Consider the following 23,852-nt stretch of genomic DNA (forward strand, 5'->3'; position numbering starts at 1 on the left):
CCATAGTTCCTCTGTCTCCATTACACTGGAATTAAATGATGTCCATTCACTGTCCAAGTATGATGCTAACTGCTGCTTATCTGCTCTTCCCAGAATAAGATATCTCCTAGTCATCTTGATGGATTTATTAATTGCAACCAAAGTGACTACTGCACTGTGATCGCTACTTCCTGTCTCTCTACAGACACTGTTGGTTATCAGCTATCAATTTCTGCGCGAGTCCTAACTGATTTTTTAATCATCAGATGTGCCGCATATATCATAGAATGCTGGATACATGATATGTGCACTAAATGCCACCAACATAATAAATTAGGAAACACATCCTCTGACAGATTCAGCAAAGATGACAAAATTAATATTCCAGAATATGAATCAAGACCAGCTGCCAACATAGACAACTTGGAAGTACAGGTCCTCGGTGCAGCGTAGCACATTAAATCATATAAATGTCTGAAGAGGGCCTAGTAAGTCGAAAACCAGTTAACAATAAAAGTAATATTGTAGAACAAAAGCAAACTGGTGCTTTTCATTTATCACATTAAATCACTTGATAAAGGCAAGGTCTTTGGTCCAGACTGTATACCAGTTAGGTTCCTTTCAGAGTACGCTGATACAATGAATTCATACTTAATAATCATATACAACTGATCATGTGACAAAAAATTCGTACCTAAAGATTGGAAAATTGCAGAGGCCACACCAATACTCAAGAAAGGAAATAAGAGTAATCCACTAAATTACAGATCGATTGAGCTCAAACACTGTTAATTACCTTGAAGAAAACTATTTATTGACAAATAGCCAACATGAATTTAAAAATATCATTCTTGTGAAACATAACTGGCTTTTTATTCACACCAAGTAATGAGCGTGCTACTGACAGGGGTTCTCAACTGATATCATATTTCTAGATTTCAGGAAGGTTTTGACGACATTCCTCACAAGCCGCTTCTAATCAAACTGTGTGTCTATAGAGTATTGCCTCAGTTGCGCAACTGGGTTCATGATTTCTTGTCAGAAATGTCACAGTCTGCCATAGGTTTTGACAACATTCCTCACAAGCGGCTTCTCATCAAACTGTGTGTCCATAGAGTATTGCCTCAGTTGTGCAACTGGGTTCATGATTTTTTGTCGGAAATGTCACAATCCGCCATAGCTGATGGAAAGTCATTGAGTAAAACAGAAGTGATACCTGGCATTCCCCAAGAAAATATTATAGGTCCTCTGCTGTTCCTAATTTAAGTAAACGATTCAGGAGACAATCTGAGCAGCATTCTTAGATTGTTTGCAGGTGATCCTGTCATTTACCATCTTGTCAGGTCATCAGATGATCAAAACCAATTGGAAAATGAGTTAGGGCCTAGAGAAGCTATCTGTATGATGCAAAAAGACCAGTTCACTCCAAATAATGAAAAATTCTGAAGTCATCCACATGAACACTAAAAGGAATCCACTAAATTTTGGTTATACAATAAATCACGCAAGTCTTAAGGCAATGAATTCAATTAATCATTCTGGGATTACAATTAAGAATAATTTACACTGGAATAGATGTTGACGTGGGGAGACTGAACTGAAGACTTTTTTTTTTTTTTTTTTTTAATTTAAATGAAATGACAATTAGAGCAATGTACACGTAACCTGTGTCAGAAACGCTGTGGAGAGGAGCCCTTCATAATGCGATTTCAGAATATAATGACGAGATATATTCAATTAAGGTACTAGACACAAGTGACAGTAAACCACTTGGTTGTATGAAAGGCAGTAATTCAGTTCCTGCAGTACGATTGACCGCCATCACTCATTTTCAACTTTTACATCTGCTTGTGCTATAAACTTGGCTAAGTCAAGACAGACTTCTGGATGTATCACAAAGAACTGGGATCGTACAGAGTGGTTGACAATGATGAAGTCTCAAGAGCTCCTGTAAAAAATTGACTCTGTCAGTCTCATAACGCTTGCACTGAACTAAAATGTGAGTCGCATCACAAATCGTGGAGTCATCGCATTGACAGTAAGGTGTCCTTTCTATGCCATTCCGACGTAATTGGGTGAGGAAGAATCTGTGATTGAGACATATTTGCACAATATACAGGGTGTTACAAAAAGGTATGGCCAAACTTTCAGGAAACATTCCTCACACACAAAGAAAGAAAATATGTTAAGTGGACATGTGTCCGGAAACGCTTACTTTCCATGTTAGAGCTCATTTTATTACTTCTCTTCAAACCACATTAATCATGGAATGGAAACACACAGCAACAGAACGTACCAGCGTGACTTCAAACACTTTGTTACAGGAAATGTTCAAAAAGTCCTCCGTTAGCGAGGATACATGCATCCACCCTCCGTCGCATGGAATCCCTGATGCGCTGATGCCGCCCTGGAGAATGGCGTATTGTATCACAGCCATCCACAATATGACCACGAAGGTTCTCTACATTTGATACCGGTGCTGCATAGACAAGAGCTTTTAAATGCTCCCATAAAGGAAAGTCAAGAGGGTTGAGGTCAGGAGAGCGTGGAGGCCATGGAATTGGTCCGCCTCTACCAATCCATCAGTCACCGAATCTGTTGTTGAGAAGCGTACGAACACTTCGACTGAAATGTGCAGGAGATCCATCGTGCATGAACCACATGTTGTGTCGTACTTGTAAAGGCACATGTTTGAGCAGCACAGGTAGAGTATACCGTATGAAATCATGATAATATGCTCCATTGAGCGTAGGTGGAAGAACATGGGGCCCAATCAAGACATCACCAACACTGCCTGCCCAAACGTTCACAGAAAATCTGTGTTGATGACGTGAAGTCAACATTACCTTCCTTCAATTGGGCCAGTTGGCGGTGAATCGAGGAAGTACAGTACATACTGACGAAACTAAAACGAGCTTTAACATGGAAATTAAGCGTTTCCGGACACATGTCCACATAAAATATTTTCCTTATTTGTGTGTGAGGAATGTTTCCTGAAAGTTTGGCCGTACCTTTTTGTAACACCCTGTATAATATAATTTTCCTTGAGGATTTGGACCTGACAAACAATGTCCGTCTGGCTGTACACCTGTGTAGTTTTCACCTAATATTTGTTGACTATCAGTTCCTTCCTCCTACCATGAATGAATTGCTTGTTGTTTGAGTTGCAAAAAGTAGTCTGTGTATAGGAGTTTGATGATCATAGGCCTGCTGCTGCTAATCACTTCTCTTGCTAGCTGGCCCGCTGTGTCATTATATATGACACCAGAATGTGATTGATCCAAGCAAATTCTATAACATGACCAGTCGTTTTTGCTTGATTGTAGTGATTTACTAGATCTAGAAGATATTTACAAGTTCCTTTGTTCCAATTCTAGTGGCTAATAGATTTAACTACACACTGTGAGTCAGTAATTATTACTGCTTTGACATCTGATAGAGAGCTTACATATTTTACCACTTGCAGAACAGTGAACATTTCAGCAAGAAATATGGAAGAATTGCATGGAAGTTGATATTTCCTTCTGTCAGCAATTTGTGGCGAGAAAAAGGTGCATCCCCATATCCATTTTTGAGCTGCCAGTATAAATTTAAGTACAGTCTGCCCACTTTTTCCTGAGGTATGAAATAGGTGAAAAGTGCCCTTATCTGTTCCCATTGTTGGAACAATCAACATATGTTACAGGAATGAATTGCAAAAATCCATGATATTCACACTGGAAGAACTAGAGTTCTCTGAATTTTAGTTTGCTGGTGTTTGTACTGTTCATAGTGAAGAAAATGCATATTCCATTACTGCATTATTATTCATCATGTAAGAGAGTAGTTCACACTTTGTAATCAGTGGATGAGAAGTACACTAGATGATCAAAAGTATCTGGACACCCCCAAAAACATACGTTTAACATATTAAGTGCATTGTGCTGCCACCTGCTGCCAAGTACTCCCTATCAGCGACCTCAGTAGTCATTAGACATCGTGAGAGAGCAGAATGGGGCATTCCGCAGAACTCATGGACTTCGAACATTGTCAGGTGATTGGGTGTCGCTTGTGTCGTACATCTGTATGCAAGATTTCAGCACTCCTACACATCCCCAGGTCCACCGTTTCCGATGTGATAGTGAAGTGGAAACGTGAAGGGACACATACAGCACAAAAGCATACAGGCCGACCTCATCTATTGACTGACAGAGTCTGACGACAGTTGTAGAGGCTCATAATGTGTAATAGGCAGACATCTATCCAGACCATCACACAGGAATTCCAAACTGCATCAGGATCCACTGCAAGTACTATGTCAGTTAGGTGGGAGGTGAGAAAACTTTGATTTCATGGTCAAGCAGCTGCTCATAAGCCACACATCACACCGGTAAATGCCAAATGATGCCTCGCTTGGTGTTAGGAGTGTAAACATTGGATGACTGAACAGTGGAAAAACATTGTGTGGAGTGACGAATCACAGTGCACAATGTGACGATCCAATGGCAGGGTGTGGGTGTGGGTGTGAGTGTGGCGATTGCCCTGTGAACGTCATCTGCCAGCGTGTGTAGTGCCAACAGTAAAATATGGAGGCGGTGGTGGTGTGGTGTGGTGTGGTCATGTTTTTCATGGAGGGGGCTTGCACTCCTTGTTGTTTTGTGTGACACTATCACAGCACAGGCTTACATTGATGTTTTAAGCACCTTCTTGCTTCCCACTGTCGAAGAACAATTCGGGGATGGCGATTGCATCTTTCAACATGATCGAGCACCTCTTCATAATGCATGGCCTGTGGCGGAGTGGCTACACGACAATAACATCCCTGTAATGAACTGGCCTGCACAGAATAGTGACCTGAATCCTTTAGAACATCTTTGGGATGTCTTGGAACGCTGATTTTGTGCAAGGCCTCACGGACCGCCGTAGATACCTCTCTTCAGTGTAACACTCTGTGAATAATGGATTGCCATTCCCAAAGAAACCTACCAGCACCTGACTGAATGTATGACTGCGAGAGTGGAAGCTGTCATCAAGGCTAAGTGTGGGCCAACGCCATATTACCGATGGACAGTGCCACGAACTTGTAAGTCATTTTCAGCCAGGTGTCTGGATACTTTTGATCACATAGTGTATACGCCAATCTTTGTAAAATATAATGACCACATAGCAGTGTCCAGTGTAGAAGTAATACCATTTCCACTGCTTCCAGAAGAAGGGAATTAGTAGGGGATGAAAGCATAGTTCTGAAGCAGGTGCTTATACTTTTGTATGATATTTTATAAAGCAGTGGGAGGTACTTTTTAGCAGCATTGTGGTACATCATGCATCTATAATCTATACAGAAGCACATCAACATCTGATATACTGTCAACAGAATGTTGGGGTGAGCACTCCCATCATACTTTCGTAACAGATCTAATAAGATTCAATGCTATTTCACATGCACCAACAGTTAGATTTTAAGGTCTCCAACTCTCATTCTAAAATCAAAGAGAACACCAAGGAATCTTATGATATGTTTGGTATTTAATGAGCAGAAAGTCTGACACTGTGTAAATAGCCTCAAATAGCACATATCATAAAAGGTACAATTACTGATACAATGTCATCTGCATACTGGAGAATTTTTAAAATTCTCTCCAAATGGGCAGTATAGAATGCTAACAGTATGGGGGCATAGGATTGCTCCTTATGGGAGATATGTTGTAAGAAGATAGGAGCCAATCAATTTATTCATAAAGTGAACCCAGACGTATCTGTCAGCAAGGAAGATGCTAATTCTGTAAATCAGCTGTGGTGGGATTCCAGCTATTTCCAACTTCCATAGTAACACAGGTATGTGTACATTATTGTATGAACCAACAACATCTCTGTGATGTTCTCTTTCTTCCTGATTGCATCATAGATGTCAGAGGTTAAAATATTTAAATTATCAGTCGTTCCCTTGCCTTTTTGAAAACCATACTGACATGACAGCAGGATCTGATTTGATTCCAACCACAACTGCAGGCGATTTTTAACCAGGTACTGTAACATTTTGACAATGCAGGAAGAATGTGGCTTCAGTATAGGCACCACTACTGGAGTTGTCCAAATCTTCTATTAGTGCACCACTCATTTCTTAAATATCTGTAACAGTTTTCTAAGTGCTATGTCAGGGAGATTTGTTACCATTTGGTAATGGATGCTATCCTTAGCAGGTGATGAATTTGCTGCTTTTTTTAATACTCATCGTCAGTTCGTTACATGAAAATGGTACCACTTTAGGATGAGTGTGTTCCCTGTGTTCTGGCGATGAAACAGTTGTTCAGCTGTGGAAGCTGGCAATATTAAACTTTATATAGCCTTCAAGCCAGACATTAGTTAATGGTTGACGATTAGTCGAGTTCTTCTGTTTCAAAAACTTCAAATTTTTTCCATACATCACTAAGGTTAACATTGTTAGTAGAAGATTCACAATAAGTTTTCCAGTTGTTGTTTTTAATGTCTTCTAACTGTCTTCGAACTCTTGCAGCTACTTTCTGATACACAATGAAGTTTGCTATCACCTGTCCCCAACAGGTACAATATGATAGTATTCAATCTGCTACAGTTCCAGAGCACTCTGGTGTCCACCAGACAGTGTGCCATTGCTTCAAAGTGATGGCTTCTTTTCTCTTTGGAGTGGAAGCTGCTGCAGCTTTTACAATAATTGAAATGAGTTGTTGATGGGCATCTTGCAGACCTAACAAATTGTTAAAGGAGTAAAACTTCTCCCAGATTGTAGCAGTGTACAGTGACCAGTCTGCTTTCATGATACGCCAGCTGCTGGTTAGAAGAGAGCCTTGTCCGACTGCCCACTCCTTAACACATCAAAGTCAGTGCATCACAATGTCAGGTCAACAGCCAACAGTTGTCTGTATAGGTTATGTAGCAACAGTTGTCTGTATAGGTTATGTAGCATGACAGGGAAGCCATCGTTGAGAAGTACTAAATTGACATTTTTGAGAATTGTAAGCAAATCTTTGAGATCCAGCCTACATCGTCTATTTCACAAGTCCATAGAGAGTGGTGTGCATCGAATTCTGCACAAAGGAGAAATAGCATATGAAGCTGGCCAATTATATGATCCAGAGCAACATTTAGCAATGTAAACTGAGGTAGTTTGCAGATGGCAACAACTATAAATGCTCAGTTAGGAGAGTACATTACAGCGGCCACTGCTTGACAATCTGTTGTTCCAAGATGAATATAATTTTTTTTTTTTTAAACTGTAACACGTTGATACTTAAAATGGTGACACCTCCTTTTCCATCCTCTCTGTTGTGCCTAAGCGCTGCATAGCCTTTGAAATGCACTTGCTAGGGTGGCTCAAACCAAGTTTCACAAATACAAGTTGCCGATCTGTGACTACTGCTGAGTTCTCTATGAAGACTCTCTCTGTTTGATATAGCTGATTGTCCATTCCAATGGAGGACTTTAAAAGACACAGTCACATTTGCATGCCATCAACAGCATTCTATATAAGAGCCTGTGTTGCTGCCTATTTGTTTCATTTTCTAGAGATGGACAGATCTGCAGTATTAAAGCACTAAAACGGTTAATAGCAAATTCTTACTGAAGCTGAGATGTGGCCAGAGGTGTGGGAGGACACAGATTGTTTCGTATTGAGCTCCATGGACTCTGTAAGTTGTATAACACGTCAGAATGGCTGTGTTTGTACAAAGTGAGAGAGAATGTTTTATTTTTTTAAGACCTGGTAGCTGGAACCGTTATAACTGCATAATTAGGCCCCCGATGAAGTTTTCTTTCTGTCAGTTTCCCCTCACACTTCAAGCCATGCACTAGAAGAGAACATTCAAGATGCAGGAATATCAGCAGTAACTTGTGCAAATGATGAACGCTGTGGTGGAAAATCAAACAGATGAGAAGTGCTGTAGGCTTCACTGTGTTTAGCTACCATGTGCTACTGGTAAATTGGGCAACAGCGGCTGATGGCGGTATGACTTCCATTGCACTGCAAACACCTTATTGCTCTGTTATGTGAGCACTGTGAAGTCTCATGGGCTCCCCTGCATTTAGCTAAACGAGCACTACTATGGCGTTGTGTACTTAAATGTAAATATCAATGGCAATTACGGCATTGGCATTGCAAAACTGACTGGATATATGGCGTAACTGGGTTGTGCATACCACACAAATATACATATTGGGGAAATGTTCAGATTTAAATGTTAAAAGACATTTTAGTGTGCAAAAAGACTCCACCTCTTCATTCCAAAGTACTTCCCTGGAGAAATTCTCACATCAGTGACTGAAAATTCAGACTTTATTTTTCCAAGAATGTCTTCATTAGATAAGCCAATATCAACAACTCCAATAATGCCCTGCCTTTTTGTGAGAAAATTAGGCATGTAAGCCTCAATACCTTTCTGTCAAAAAGAGATCATAGAACTTTAACTTATTTGCTGACTGTCCAGATTTGGTTTCAATTTTATACCTGTTTCAGCCAATGGCAGAGATATTGAGACTTTCAAGTCCACATTGTTACTTTCTTTTTTCCATGTCTCATATTTTTACTTTCTTTACACAACATTCTTTCCCATATTACCATTTTCACCTTCTACAAGTAGAACATATGGACCCACATCTGATATGTATTATCACTGCTAACATATTTCCTAGTGCTAGGGAATGTGTTGCTACCTAAGGAAGTGACCAGTGTAGAGACACTGATCTGGCCAAGTCCTTACTACCCAACTATTGTGGAAAAGTGGCTTACTGTATAGACCATACAGAATTAGCACACTAGATACTGTCTTCAAATGCAGCATCCACAGTGTAGGCGACATTTGCAGCGTCACCATACCAACATCCACAACAATTACTATACAACACATATCACTTGGCTTCAACTTTTTTGGAGTATTTGTGCCAGAAGCTGAAACTTGTCATGATGATAGTGAACAATGTATTGACTTTTGTCTCTGTGTGTTGCGCATCTGAGGCTGTGACAATAAAATTGTATGAGTAGGATAACATTCCACTTCCATCTGATAATTCTGAGAACAGTGATCGCATAAACACATTTCAGTGTTACCCAACTGATGTGTGTCTGTAATTTGCACTGTTGGTGGAGAATGTGTTGTAACTGGCTCAGTGGTGTGATCTGTACACAGAGCTACAGACTATCCCCAACCAGTATCCACCGAAATAACAAAGTTTAAAGTAGGGCAGCTCATTTTGCATTATCACGAAATAGGGGAGTGATTGCCAAGGAGGTAATACGCAAGTTGGTGGTGGCAATCATTAAAACAAAGGTGTTTTTCACTGCAGCAGATCTTTTCATGAAATTTAAATTACCTACTCTATCACTGTAAAACAACACGAGAAATTGGAGCTTAGCGCTGTTCGAGTAGATAAATAGCCCGAATGTGGTTCAATGAACCCTATACCCAGGGACTTAAGTAAATTGCAAAGTAGTCATGTAGATGCTATCGTAGCTCTCCTGGAAACAACTAGCTGCCAATTACTAAACTATTTTGATCCAGGAATAGAGAGTTATGTTCTCTGACAGCCCTTCCACTGATCCAGTCTACCACTTGCTTCCTCAACAACTAAATGTATATAGCTGTTCATTCTTAAGTAGTTTTGGTTGGTAATCGCCAAATATTACAATGGAAAGAAGGTTGAGAAATCATTGCCTTCTTGGTATTGAGATCATTCAATGTATTTGGTGCACAGAGTGCAAGATTAGAGCAAATTAGCAGCCATGCCTGTTGAATGGACAACTGCAACTTTCCCATGCAGGAGTATGGAAATGATGGATACTCTATACCAGAATGGCTGGGACAGGTTTTTGACCTGTGCTCACTCTTAATACAACTCATGTCTCAATCTCTGCAGCATCTTAATTGGTCCTAAATATGAGAGCGACATGGATGACTAATTGGGTCCACGGAAGCATCCGATTCCACTGGTCGGCTTTGACCAGTGACATAAGGCTGTTGTGGTATGTGACGTCACGATGGTGTGGAGTTTAGTTTGTGGGAGTGGCGTGTTTGTAGGTGTCGTTTTGATGTGATCGGTGGTGCTCTCTGGTGGTGTGTTTATGTGTTGTGTGTTAGGTGATGTTTCAGGTTTAGTTTGTGTACTGTTGCAGACGGTGGTTCTCTCTGGTGGTGTGTTTATGGGTAGCGTGTTATGTGGCGTATGGGGTTCATTTGCGTGGTAGCACTGCAAGCGTATGGTATCAGTGGTGACTGTGCTTCCAGCGTAATATTTTTCAGCGAGTTAACAAATTTGGTTTTGTTATGTCAATGTTATTGTAGTTTTTTTCTGTTCGCCGTGTGTGAATTTTGGTAAATTGCTTTGTTTATGTCTTTGTTAGGTATGGATATGACTGACAAGGTCAACAGTTTTTGGTTGTTGGCGATGATGGGGGACAGTGCGAAGTCTCTAATAAAATTTCTTCAGCTATTTGTCCTGTTGGCTGAAGTTGATGAAGTGTTCAGTGTGTCGTGAAGAAATGAGGCTTACTAAAGTTCCGGCATCACAGACCAGGGATGGCTATATGTGGAGATGTCGTAAGGATAACTTATGGCGCTCCATTAGGCAAGGTTCCTGGCTCGAGAAGTCTAGGTTGGGCATGTGAGAAATTGTGTTAGTGACGTATCATTTTTGTTTTAAATCCTCTCACAGTTTCTGTGTGCGTGAGGTGGGTGTGAGTGAGAGAATGGTGCTTGATTTGTATTCTTATTGTATATCTTTAGTACAGGGTAGGTAGGGTGGGCCTGGTGTTCTGTTTCAGATGCATTTTCTTCTTATAGGGAGGTGGGTCATCAAGGGTACAATCATTTAGCAGTGAACCACAGTGTTGAGTGTAAGAATTATGAGACGGGGGCCTGTACGAATACTACAGAGAGGTTCTACACGGCAGTTAAGTAAGGGATTGGGAGGGGGAAGAGGCGCTCTTCTAACCTTCGGTCTCATCTACATGAGTACTGCTGGCGGAAGAGTGTCCCTGAGGGCTATTGCATTTTTAGGGTTTTTTTTAAGGGTGGTTAGTAGGCTGTATAGGCAGAAGGTTGTGGGTTAGTTAGGTGTTGGGTGGGGGCTGGTAGCTGCGGTTTGGGGGGGGGGGGGGGGTGGTTAGTTGTTGGTGAAGTTTGTAGAGGGATGTGGGGGGGAGGGGTGCTTTTTTTATTTTGTGTAGAGGATTATGTTTGTTACAGTTGTCGTTGAGTAGTAGAGTGTGATTGTGATTTTTTTTTTTTTTTTTTTGCTTTTGTTTTTTCTTGGTTTATGGGTCTTTTTATTTTTTTTTTTTTTTTGGGGGGGGGGGGGGGGAGGGGTTGGTTGGGCTGTGGGTGGGGTGGGAGTTTTATTTGGTTGTGTTTTTTTTGTTGGTTTGCATGTTTTTGTTTGTTTGCACGTGTGCGTGTGTATGTGTGTGAAAGAGAGAAAGAGAGAGAGAGAGAGAGAGAGAGAGAGAGAGAGAGAGAGAGATTGTGGTGTCTGACCTAGATGGCTGTGGCAGAGCTTTTTAGTGGGGAGTTGATGAATTTTTTTTTAATGGTTGGTGGGGTGTTTGTGAGTTGTTTGGTCGTTTGTATTGGTGATTTGGTATTTTGCTTTGTGGTTGACTTATATGACTTTAGGGAAGTGTTTGATTGCAAGGTGTGGTGGTGGCTATGGCTGGTTTGGTATCGTTAGTTGCTGTTGACCTATATAGGTCAAGGGAAGTGTTCGAATCCAATTTTGATTTTCTAGGGTTTTTAAGGATTAAGTGTGGTAGTGGTGCAAATTTTTGAGATTTATAGTGTGGTATCAATTGTTTCTGTTGACTTATTTAGGTCAAGGGAAGTTATCGATTCCAGTGGATTTTGTATGTAGTGGAATTTGGGAAGGTTGTGGGGTCTCGTGATTTTAGTGTTTTTTGGTGTAGTGGCATGTGTGTATATTTAGTTTGTCCCCATCCAAAAACCCCCAATTTCTCCCACTTGTCCCGTTAGTTTCATTATATTTTTGGAGGAATATATGTTTGGTGGTTTTTTGATCTATTTTCGTGTTGTGACGTTTACTTGATGACATCATAGGAGTGGTATGGGAGTTGTTGTGAATGGTCGTTTCCGCCATATTGGTGACGTCATTAGTCAAAACAGAGGGGTGGAATCGAACGCTTCCATTATCCCGACTAATGATATACTGTGGTTGGTTTAGACAAACAAAACATGATTTGTTCTTTTAATTGTATAGAACTGTGGAACATTTTATTTCCTTACACTGAGAGTACAAGCATGTGGTTGAGAATCAACACAGCACAAGCTATGAGAGAGTTCATAAGATGCAAAAGAAACTGGTATGCCTTCAGGCTTTAGCCAGATATAGTTTACGAGAATTCTAGATATAATTCTGTAAAAGTGATTGGGAAGCAAACTGAAACTAATTAAGATGAACTTACGAGTTTACAATAATGTACTATAATTTTCTAAGATTTCAGGCAAAAGTATGGCATATCCTGTGAGTTAATAAATAACAAGCTCAAAAGGAAATCAGTATTGTTGCACTACACTGCCCAAATGTCAGATTAACTGAAATGTTTGACACCACTTTGCTACCTCACAATCAAAATGTCACCTTTCAATCTCATCTTGACCTCAGGCAATGAAACAACTGAGACTAAATTTTAAAAACTAATACAGACAAAAAGCTGTATTGTCAATATATATTATTATTATTTTATTTTTTTTATTTTTTTTTTTTGTACACACATGATGTTACACCCATTATCATTATATTATGGGACAAAGCTGACATCCGATGTCAGTGCGTTCAGTTAAACCCAAATACCATCATATGCCCACTATCCGTTTTAAAGACGTGACCCATGTAAATAACGATCTGATGGAGTTCCTTTTGTTACTATAACAGAATTTATACTAATGTCTGATGAAGGCTTCCAGAAACTGAAAAGGAGAAGTACGTTTATATTCTTCCTGAAGCTTGGCAAAGAGTACTTTTTGGGTACTGCAGTAAATTGATACAGCATATGTCGAATATATTTAACTGACAGATGCCATTCATCAAGGATCATAAAAGGTTTGATCATGTGAAAAATGCAAGCTTGCACCTCTGTTTGGAATCCATGTTGCACTGTAGGTACCCATATTATTGGCTGGGTCAGTAAGGTCAAAGATGAAGGGAAAGCAAGAGCTTATCACAGACTCCTGATATGGCAATGTCACTGTTGTGATCGTCATTCGGTTAATAACAGCTTTACTTACTTAACAAGAATGACAGCTATTCTCATAATACTGCATATGTTGGTTTTGTCAATTCACAATCTAGTGTCACCTTCCAAACTAACCTAATCTGAGGGCTGTGTACAGGTCAATTAGTCACAACATACAGTTCAAAAGATAATATCAAATCAAAATAAATCTACCTCTGTTTGCAATGTAAGACAGCACATGCCACATCATCATTATGTTACACATCACAGCTGGCGTGCAGTATCTAATGTTGAACTGACACCACACAATTGAAATAATAAAATGCAACCACTTTAATGGCTCTGAGCACTGTGCGACTTAACTTCTGAGGTCATCAGTCCAACCACTTCAATGATCATCTTATAGCAGCTATACTGAAAATCTGTTTCCGAAGATCTAGTGAAGTCCAGCTGTCAGTACATACTCTGAAGTGTAACTTTATATGTTACACATTTGGCGTCTGGAGTTTCAGTTGTAGATATCAGTTGTGGTGTTATCATTTATATTGTTTTGATCTGGTTTTGATAATGCCCTGCTTATTAGAACCACATAAGCCTAGGGAAGGCTGTGATATGCAGGGCTAGTAGAGATGCTGATCTTTGAGGGGAAAGATGTTCTGGATTGTGTTGTGTTGTGTTGTGTGTGGTGGTAGACTGAGCTGTACCATAGTATGAAGGTGATAGTTACGTTATCAGTTACCGTGTCTTGCCAAAATTTTGAAACATACAGTGTGCATTCTATAGTTTGATTTACATCGCTAATATTTTTGTGTCACTAGTGAATCATCTGCTTTTGTTTCTTAAGGTCTGTATTTTTGCTATGTTAATGACAGAAAGGTATCATATTTTTAACTAATAGTGAAGGTAATTCATTATAACTTAATGATTTTTTTCACTCTAAGAGTTGCTTCACAGCAATCTATATGGCCCTGCAGGTAAATGGGCAGAATTAAACAATGTGGCTTGAATCTGTGCTTGCCAGTGTGATTTGACATTTCACTACTAGGTTCAAGTGGCTCTAAGCACTATGGGACTTAACATTGGAGGTCATCAGTCTCCTAGACTTAGAACTACTTAAACCTAACTAACCTAAGGACCTCACGTACAACCATGCCCGAGGCAGGATTCGAACCTGCGACCATAGCAGCAGCGCAGTTCCGGACTGAAGTGCATAGAACCGCTCTGCCACAGAGGCCGGCTCACTACTAGGGATCTTTAATAAGTTAACTGTATGGATTGTTAATAAGTGTGTGTCATGTAATTTAATGAGGATTTCACTGATGATTGAGATGAGACTCCATGAAACTGGATTATTGGCAAAAAAAACTATATAGTTTCTGCGACGCATAGGCCTATTTGTTAAGTATTTATGGCAGGCTATATATTTATCATGGTTTCTTTGCCTGTGATAAGTATGAAGTTTTCTGTTCTGACTTTCTTGTTTACATCAAATGCTCAACTCTAGTTTCTTAAATAACATCCACATGAATGTTTATGTTTCTATATTTACATATTGGATTAGCTACTTGTTTAGTCACATATTGAACATTGCAGGAAATAATCACAAATAAAACAATATGCTGAATCAATATATGAACAAGAAATACCTTACAAAAGTACAGATATAAGCCTATACAACTGCAGTTATAATTTAATAGTGTACAGAAATAATAGTAGACTGTTGACAATTCATACCTGTTTGTAAATAAACATAGTCTCCATCTTGAGCGACAGAATCATAGTAAGGTTCTTCTTCATCATCCTGCTGCAAACATTTTAAACCTTCACCACTGTCACTCATTATGGAATCTCTACTTGATGTAAGATTATATGCATCATTTTTATTTTTAACTCCATCTTCCCCAGACGCACTTCGCTCAAGAGAACTGCTAGCACTCCTATCACTGAATGCTGTGTCACTTTGATCAGTGTCAACATTCTTCTCTTTTCTCTCAGCTCTATCACTGTTTGAAGCACTACCCAATGTATCACTAGCATTTTCATCCAGCCTGGTGCATGCTAAATCTTCAGCTGCAATCACCGAATAAAGTTCTCCTCGAACATTACTAATCCTCTTAGGTGGTGGTTTTGGAGGTACCTTTTTCGGAATGGGTACATCCCTGTTGGCTGCATCCTTTTGCTCTTTGTTGATAGCATCCTTTTGCCCTTCTCGCTTTGCAGCATTCAATCCATTAACTTCAATAACTGTTATATAATTTGATATATTCGGGTGCGTTATGCTCCTCACACGTCTATTGTCATGTCCTTTACCACAACCTGATGGCCTCTCTGTAACTTCGCTATTGGATCTGGAAACCTTGGATTCAGGGGACGCTAATTCACTCACACACTGATGGACAGAACTGTCATTCCTTTCTACTGTATCTTCGTGCTGTATACTCTTTTCTATTTCTCCTAATCCGTCAACAACTGCTTCGGTGGACGTTTCGTTAACACTAGCTGCGCGTTTAGATTCATTTTGAGCATCATCTTTTTCGGAACTCGATTCTTCGTTGTCTGAAGCTTTCGATCTGTGTTTTTCGACATCTAACAAAAGTCTTTCGAGATATTCCACGTAAAATTCTTCTTTCTCTAATTCTTCCTTCAAGACTGCAACTTTCTGTTTGTGTTTGGCAAGGTTTGTTCTGACATCTTCTTCCCAAGCTGCTGGCAAACTGCTTCCTGGGAATCTCTGTGCCCAAACATTTCGGAAGTCACCGAAAACGCTCATCGCACTGTCATCAGACCGTAATTCACATTTTAAACAATGGCACTGAATAAAAAAGTTTCATAACAATCCCACCCACTCCGTTACCTGTCGCCTGCCATGATAACTATTATCGAAGGTAAGTCAAAGATAATTTCAAAGTTAAGTTTAACATATGACATTTTAGAATTTCAGCAGTCTGTTTGGTCTTTCATGCTAAGAAAAAAGCGTAGAATAGTCTAAGTAGGAATTCAACATTAAAAATTAGGCTTATCAGATATAATTCTGTTAAATGGTATAGTGGAGGGCACTACAATCTACAACTAAGAGTATGCTGCTTAATTGAAGAAGGAAAATGTAACTTCACACTCTATAAAAGAAAAAATGCTTGAAATATCATATTTTAAGCTATCATTTTATTAAAAAACTCAAATTCGAAATGACCAAAAATATGTCCCGCACGAATTAATTGTCAATTTTTATCTAGGAGGTAGAAGCATCAGAAAAACTGCCTATAACTGAGGTGTTGCAAAACGTACTTGCAGTTAATTCTGCTAGTTTGTTACGAATATGAGAGTTGTGCGATTTTCTTAAGTTTATTGCTTCCGACCAGCAGATGTATCTTTGGCTGGTTTACAATGCAATTTATAAACATAGGATAATGAGTGGGGGGGAGTGACAGTGGGCAAAGCAGTGCTGAGTGCATTGATGAGAGAGGTAAACGTAAACAATGGACAGATAGCAACTATAAAATAGACGCCGTAAGAGCGTAGAACACCGGGTACTTGATCTTGGAGATTTACTTGTGCGGAATCTAACAATGATTAGATTAAGAGCGCTGAACGAGGAGTCGTCGGAAGAAAGCGAAGGAGAGGAAGAAATTCCGACATTTACTAAAGAAGCCCAGGTAAAGCTAATTTCAAGACAATCTAAAATTTTTTTTTTCGACTGTTGGATAATGTATTATCGTCTAAGTAAGTGAGGACAGTACACCGAGCCATTCCATTAAAATGTTTTGAATGTTTCCTATGTAAATCACGTTATTAAAGTTTTCGTATTACATTTTGAAGGAAAAATAACGAATTTTGCCTGTTATTCAGCGTTGAAGTTCCTTGTTTCTGTAACGCTATAGTTAAACGGTACAAACCACTAACTGTGCTACTGCAATTTAATAAGCGTTCAGCTTCCATTCCTTAATCACATCTACAGCGATACAGTCTGCTACATTAGTGGAATCACGCAACTTGAGTAGTGCTTCTTACAAACGTCTTTCTGAGCAAAACTACAAAAATCTCACTTACAGCCTGGGAACTAGAGCATGCTGCTTTAATTGTTGGTAGATTATGCAGGGATTCATCTTCTGTGCCTTCTTTCAGTGCTCCTTAAGTGAAGCATAATATTCCTTTTGTAAATGGTCAATGGAATTTGAAGAATCAATATTATATGAAGTGTGACACTTCTGTTTTCGCCATTGATAGTGTGTGTGTTAAACTGTCTATGGAGTCTTATAAGAGTGGGATGTTTGTGTTTTCTCAGGGATGCGTCACAAGCATCTCTGTAGATTGATACCATATAGTAAACTCTTGTTAACATGCCTCAATTGAATGGAATTATATTTGACCCTGCAGGATTAGATGTACTTCACCTACAGAAAATGTGTTTGTAAAATATGACACACTCAAAACAGAGAACATTCAGTATCACTTAGTTCCCAAGGAACAACCATTTTGATTGCAGTTTGACACTATCCATTACAAAGAAAAATATATGTAAATTTAATTTAACAGGTACTCATTACCATTGTAAAATTTCTGCTTCACCAGATAGCCTTTAAGTTCCTTTGGAAAGCTAGTGTTGTGTATACTATCATGCAGGTAGGTAGGCAGATGCAACCACAGAAAAATTCATTGTGCTCCTTCCTGACATTTGATCTGCCAGTTCTGATGAAAACTCTGTGACAAACAGTGTACTGTACATAATCAGGAATGAAGATTCGTCTGCAGGCACAGAAATAATTTTAGGAGCGGAGCAGAGAAATGTTATGTAGACATGTGTAGACATGTCTACTGTTAATATTATATACAGGCAAATAAGCAGAAGGTCCTAGTTGAAGTCTTGGATTAGTACAAATGGTATTGTTATCAGTGGTGGGAAATGTCTGATAAAGAGTAGTAGGGTAACATTATATTCTGGTTGTATGCAAAGGCTGTTAGTGGCACCAAAGTTAATGCCCCGTCTCTTGCGAATCAGACAGGAACTGAAATTGAGGTCAGCAAAACAAAAGCTGAAATGCTTAATTCCATTTTCAAATGTTTCTTTGTAAAGAAAAACTGAGGAGAATTGCCCCATTTTACTTCTACAACTGTCGTATACTTTGAGTAAACAACTAGCCATCAAACTTGAATTTCTACTACTGTAAGATAAAAAAAAAGAAAAAATGTAATATACATACAACAGAAAATTAGAAAACAACTTTCAGACATTGCTGGAAAAAAAATTACATCGAACATCTGTAGACAGCAATAATGATTTACTCAAAGTTGACATATGTCCATATGTACAACATCAGAACATGTACTGCTGAAGGCAGTAAAGTTGAAATAAGCTTATATACTAAAATAAGATATTGATTAGCATACTTTATACCAGTTCACTGCATAATGTCCTACTGTGACATAATATGTGCTGCAGGTCCCACAATAAAGAAATAATGAGATAACGTGAACAGAATGACTTCCTTCATGCCAACCAGTATGGATTCCAAAAACATTGATCATGTGAAACCCTGAAACTTCCTGGCAGATTAAAACTGTGTACCAGACTGAGACTCGAACTCGGGATCTTTGCCTTTCATGGGCAAGTGCTCTACCATCTGAGCTACCCAAGCATGACTCTCAACCTGTCCTCACAGCTTTACTTCTGCCAGTACCTTGTCTCCTACCTTCCAAACCCTGCTTGCAATTTTCTCACATGGCATACTGAAAGCTTTGGATCAAAGCAGTCAGCTATTTGCACTATTTCTTGATTTTTTTTTAGAAAAAAAAATTTGACTCCGGTATCACACCTACGCTTATTGTCAAATGTTCTATTATATCGGGTATCAAGCGAAATTTGTCATAGGGTTGAGCACTTTTTGGTAGTGCCGACACTGCATGGTGTCTGAAATTGAGTCCTCGTAAGATGTAGAAGTAACTTTGGGTGTGCCCCAGGGATATGTGTTGGGCTGTTGCTGTTCATGTGGTATATTAATGATTTTGCGGACAATATTACTAGTAAACTAAGACTTTTTGAAGATAATGCAGTTATCTATAATGAAGTACTGTCTGAAAGAAGCTGCATAAATATTCAGTCAGATCAAAGTGGTGTAGAGATTGGCATCTTGCTATAAATATTCAGAAATGTTAAATTACGTACTTCACAAAATGAAAACCTTTTGCATCCTATGAGTATAATCTCAACACGTCATAGTTGGAATTGGCCACAAATATATTGATGTAATACTATGTAGAGATATGAAGTAGAATGATCACAAAGGCTCAATTGTGGGGAAAGCGGGTGGTGTACTTCAGTTTACTGGTAGGATACTGGGGAAGAGCAGTCGGTCTAAAAAGGAAATTGCTTACAGATCATTCGTATAACCCATTCTAGAATATTACTCAGGTGTGTCAGACCTGTACCAAATTGAACTAACTGGGGATACTGAACATGTACAGAGACGAGCAGCTCAAATGGTCGCAGGTTTGTTTGGCCCTTGGGCGAGTGTTACAGTGATGTTGAAGAAACCAATCAGGCAGACTCTTGAAGATAGACATAAACTATGCCAACAAAGTCTACTTACAAAATTTCAAGAACCAGCTTTAAGTGATGTCTCTAGGAATATACTACAACCTCTATGTATTGCTCACACAGGGATCATGAGGACAAGATTAATATAATTACAGCAGACACAGAGGCATTCAAACAATCATTCTTCCCATGCTCCATATTGAATGGAAGAGGAAGGAACCCTAATAACTGGTACAATGGGGTGTACCTTCTGCCATGCACTTTGCGGTGGATTGCAGAGTATGGATGTAGATGTAGATAGACATGTAGATAGTTGGTTCCGTGAATTATTTGCACAGTAAATCATAATGATGTGGAACAAGCCATTTTATATTTAAGCCCTACATCATAATTTATTTTGTAAATGTATGGCTACATACTGATGATTTACAAGTGGTTTTATTTTATTTTATTTTTTATTGGCATACAAATGTGTGTTAGTAATTCCTACCCACCATCTTTTTACACCGTGCAGTAATGGAAGTTCTTGTACAGAATAGGAAATGTCAAGGAGTTTGCTTTCAAATCCTACTTTGTTGCCGGCCAGACATTTGTCAGTGGCTAAGCTATCAAAAATTTTGGTTGCACCCCTTTTTGTGTCGAATTCAATGTGGCATAATGATTTTTTTTTTCTTCTGGTGTAGTAATTATGTACATTATTGTTCCTTTTGAATTGCAGTTGAACTTAATGGGTTAGATGTGACGTCATCCATTTGTTGGCTATACCACCAGTTCCATAAAAATTCTGTTATCTAGGAGAATATTGTTATTCACACAGTAAATGCCTTAGATAGGTCACAGAAAGTACCATCCACCGCCATTTTGTTATTTAATGCCTGTAAAATTTTATAAGTAAGCATGTAAATGGCATTGTCTAGAGAGCAACTCTTCTGAAACCCAAACTGTGAATTACTGGGTATATTACTGTTGCTCATTTGAGATATATCTCAGTTAATATATTATTCAAGAGTAAATCACCTTCCCAAAAATTTTCCAAAATAACATCAATAGTGAAAAAGGTTGGTAATTATTGACAGCCGGCCGGAGTAGCCATGCGGTTCTAGGTGCTACAGTCTGGAGCCGAGCGACTGCTACGGTCGCAGGTTCGAATCCTGCCTCGGGCATGGATGTGTGTGATGTCCTTAGGTTAGTTAAGTTTAAGTAGTTCTAAGTTCTAGGCGACTGATGACCTTAGAAGTTAAGTCGCATAGTGCTCAGAGCCATTTGAGCCAATTATTGACATCTCTCCCATCACCTTTCTTATAGAGGGTTTAAACAATATCATACTTCAGTCTCTCTCGAAAAATGCTAGGCTTAGTTATGCCTTACACATTTAAATTAAGGCAAGGCCTGTTATATGAGAACATATCTTCAGTATTGTATTACAAACACCATCAAGTTCAGTTGAATTTTTATTTTTGAGAGAGTATATAATTCTCTTAATTTCAGAAGAAGTTGGAGATATATTCGTATGATTTACTTTTATAAGAGTTGCATGTTTCCAACTTACTGCAGTGGTTTTTCTCTTGAAGTGTTTGTCCCTGTATTTTGTACTATATTTAAGAAATGATTATTAAGCATATTTGCTACCCGTGACTCATCATTTATAGCCCTTCCATTCAATTAAGAAGTGATGTTATCCTATTCTGTGGCTGTTTGTCCTATCTCTTGTTTCAGTACATTCCATATAGAGTTAAGTTTGTTGTCGGAATCACTGAATTTGGACAGAATGTGCACATTCTTTTCTCCTATAGTGGCAAGAGGATGAATACCTTTGGAACAGGTTTTGTGGTTGCTAAGGAACTGAAACATGCGGTGATGTGCTTCCAACCAATCAATGAACGGATGTCCATATTAAGATTAAGGGGAAAATTTTTCAGCATTACAATGAGAAATGTACATGCACCCACAGAGAGGGTAGACAAACAACAAAAGGACGAGTTTTATAGCAAGGTAGAACAACTGTATGATCAGGCTCCCAAACATGATGTCAAGATATTAATATGAGATCTGAATGCAAAAATAGGAAAAGAAGGGGCCTTTCAGCCAACCATAGGAGGATATAGCCTCCATGAAATATCAAACAACAATGGACTTAGGGCTGTAGATTTTGCTATAAGCAAAAACATGACTGTTGGCAATACATGTTTCCCACACAAAAAAATTACACGAAGAAACATGGGTTTCACCAGAATGACAAACCAGAAATCAGATAGACCATATAATGATTGATTGGAGACTCGAATTGGACATAATGGATGTTTGGAGCCAATGTGGAACTGAGTGCAATTCAGACCACCATCTAGTGAGAATTAAATGTAGACAAAGGATCTCACTATTGAGTAAACAAAAAGGCCACAAACAAAATAGGTTTGACATTAAGAAACTTAAGTTAGAAGAAATATGGAGAGCATATCAGATGAAAATAGAAGAGGGGATTAAGAATGAGACCGACATCAAATGAACATATAGAAGTAATGTGGAAACAATGTAAGACTGCAATCCACGAGGCAGCAGGAGAAGTTTTAGGACATGAACGGGCTCAAAGGAAGAAAGGGTTGACGAAGAATGTATGAGAAGAATTGAGGAATGTAATATAGCATGAATGAAATTATTGCAGAGAAGGACTTGAGAAAATCTGAATGTGTTGTTGTTGTGGTCTTCAGTCCTGAGACTGGTTTGATGCAGCTCTCCATGCTACTCTATCCTGTGCAAGCTTTTTCATCTCCCAGTACCTACTGCAACCTACATCCTTCTGAATCTGCTTAGTGTATTCATCTCTTGGTCTCCCTCTACGATTTTTACCCTCCACGCTGCCCTCCAATACTAAATTGGTGATCCCTTGATGCCTCAGAACATGTCCTACCAACCGATCCCTTCTTCTGGTCAAGTTGTGCCACAAACTTCTCTTCTCCCCAATCCTATTCAATACTTCCTCATTAGTTATGTGATCTACCCATCTAATCTTCAGCATTCTTCTGTAGCACCACATTTCGAAAGCTTCTATTCTCTTCTTGTCCAAACTATTTATCGTCCATGTTTCACTTCCATACATGGCTACACTCCATACGAATACTTTCAGAAATGACTTCCTGACACTTAAATCAATACTGGATGTTAACAAATTTCTCTTCTTCAGAAACGCTTTCCTTGCCATTGCCAGCCTACATTTTATATCCTCTCTACTTCGACCATCATCAGTTATTTTGCTCCCCAAATAGCAAAACTCCTTTACTACTTTAAGTGCCTCATTTCCTAATCTAATTCCCTCAGCATCACCTGACTTAATTAGACTACATTCCATTATCCTTGTTTTGCTTTTGTTGATGTTCATCTTATATCCTCCTTTCAAGACACTGTCCATTCCGTTCAACTGCTCTTCCAAGTTCTTTGCTGTCTCTGACAGAATTACAATGTCATCGGCGAACCTCAAAGTTTTTATTTCTTCTCCATGAATTTTAATACCTACTCCGAATTTTTCTTTTGTTTCCTTTACTGCTTGCTCAATATACAGATTGAACAACATCGGGGAGAGGCTACAACTCTGTCTTACTCTCTTCCCAACCACTGCTTCCCTTTCATGTCCCTCGACTCTTATAACTGCCATCTGGTTTCTGTACAAATTGTAAATAGCCTTTCGCTCCCTGTATTTTACCCCTGCCACCTTTAGAATTTGAAAGGGAGTATTCCAGTCAACATTGTCAACAGCTTTCTCTAAGTCTACAAATGCTAGAAACATAGGTTTGCCTTTCCTTAATCTTTCTTCTAAGATAAGTCGTAAGGTCAGTATTGCCTCACGTGTTCCAGTGTTTCTACGGAATCCAAACTGATCTTCCCCGAGGTTGGCTTCTACTAGTTTTTCCATTCGTCTGTAAAGAATTCGTGTTAGTATTTTGCAGCTGTGACTTATTAAGCTGATAGTTCGGTAATTTTCACATCTGTCAACACCTGCTTTCTTTGGGATTGGCATTATTATATTCTTCTTGAAGTCTGTGGGTATTTCGCCTGTTTCATACATCTTGCTCACCAGATGGTAGAGTTTTGTCAGGACTGGCTCTCCCACGGCCGTCAGTAGTTCCAATGGAATATTGTCTACTCCGGGGGCCTTGT

The 23,852-nt window shown here is 39.1% G+C and overlaps 2 protein-coding genes across 2 annotated transcripts in view; one reads left to right on the forward strand and one right to left on the reverse strand.

Annotated features, from left to right (window-relative positions):
• The window catches only part of LOC126468943 (active breakpoint cluster region-related protein), a 115,209-nt gene extending 99,184 nt beyond the window's left edge, over positions 1–16,025 (reverse strand). The window contains exon 1 of the mRNA XM_050096592.1: positions 14,906–16,025. Within this exon, the coding sequence (XP_049952549.1) occupies positions 14,906–15,941 (1,036 nt within the window). The 5' untranslated portion in view covers positions 15,942–16,025. The remainder of the gene's footprint in view (positions 1–14,905) is intronic.
• Positions 16,026–16,606: 581 nt separating this feature from the next.
• LOC126468927 (calcineurin-binding protein cabin-1-like) overlaps positions 16,607–23,852 on the forward strand; it is a 260,620-nt gene continuing 253,374 nt past the window's right edge. The window contains exon 1 of the mRNA XM_050096590.1: positions 16,607–16,824. Coding sequence (XP_049952547.1) covers positions 16,738–16,824 — 87 coding nt within the window. The 5' untranslated portion in view covers positions 16,607–16,737. The remainder of the gene's footprint in view (positions 16,825–23,852) is intronic.

The sequence above is a fragment of the Schistocerca serialis genome, chromosome 1 (assembly GCF_023864345.2).
Source record: "Schistocerca serialis cubense isolate TAMUIC-IGC-003099 chromosome 1, iqSchSeri2.2, whole genome shotgun sequence".
NCBI classification, from domain to species: domain Eukaryota; kingdom Metazoa; phylum Arthropoda; class Insecta; order Orthoptera; family Acrididae; genus Schistocerca; species Schistocerca serialis.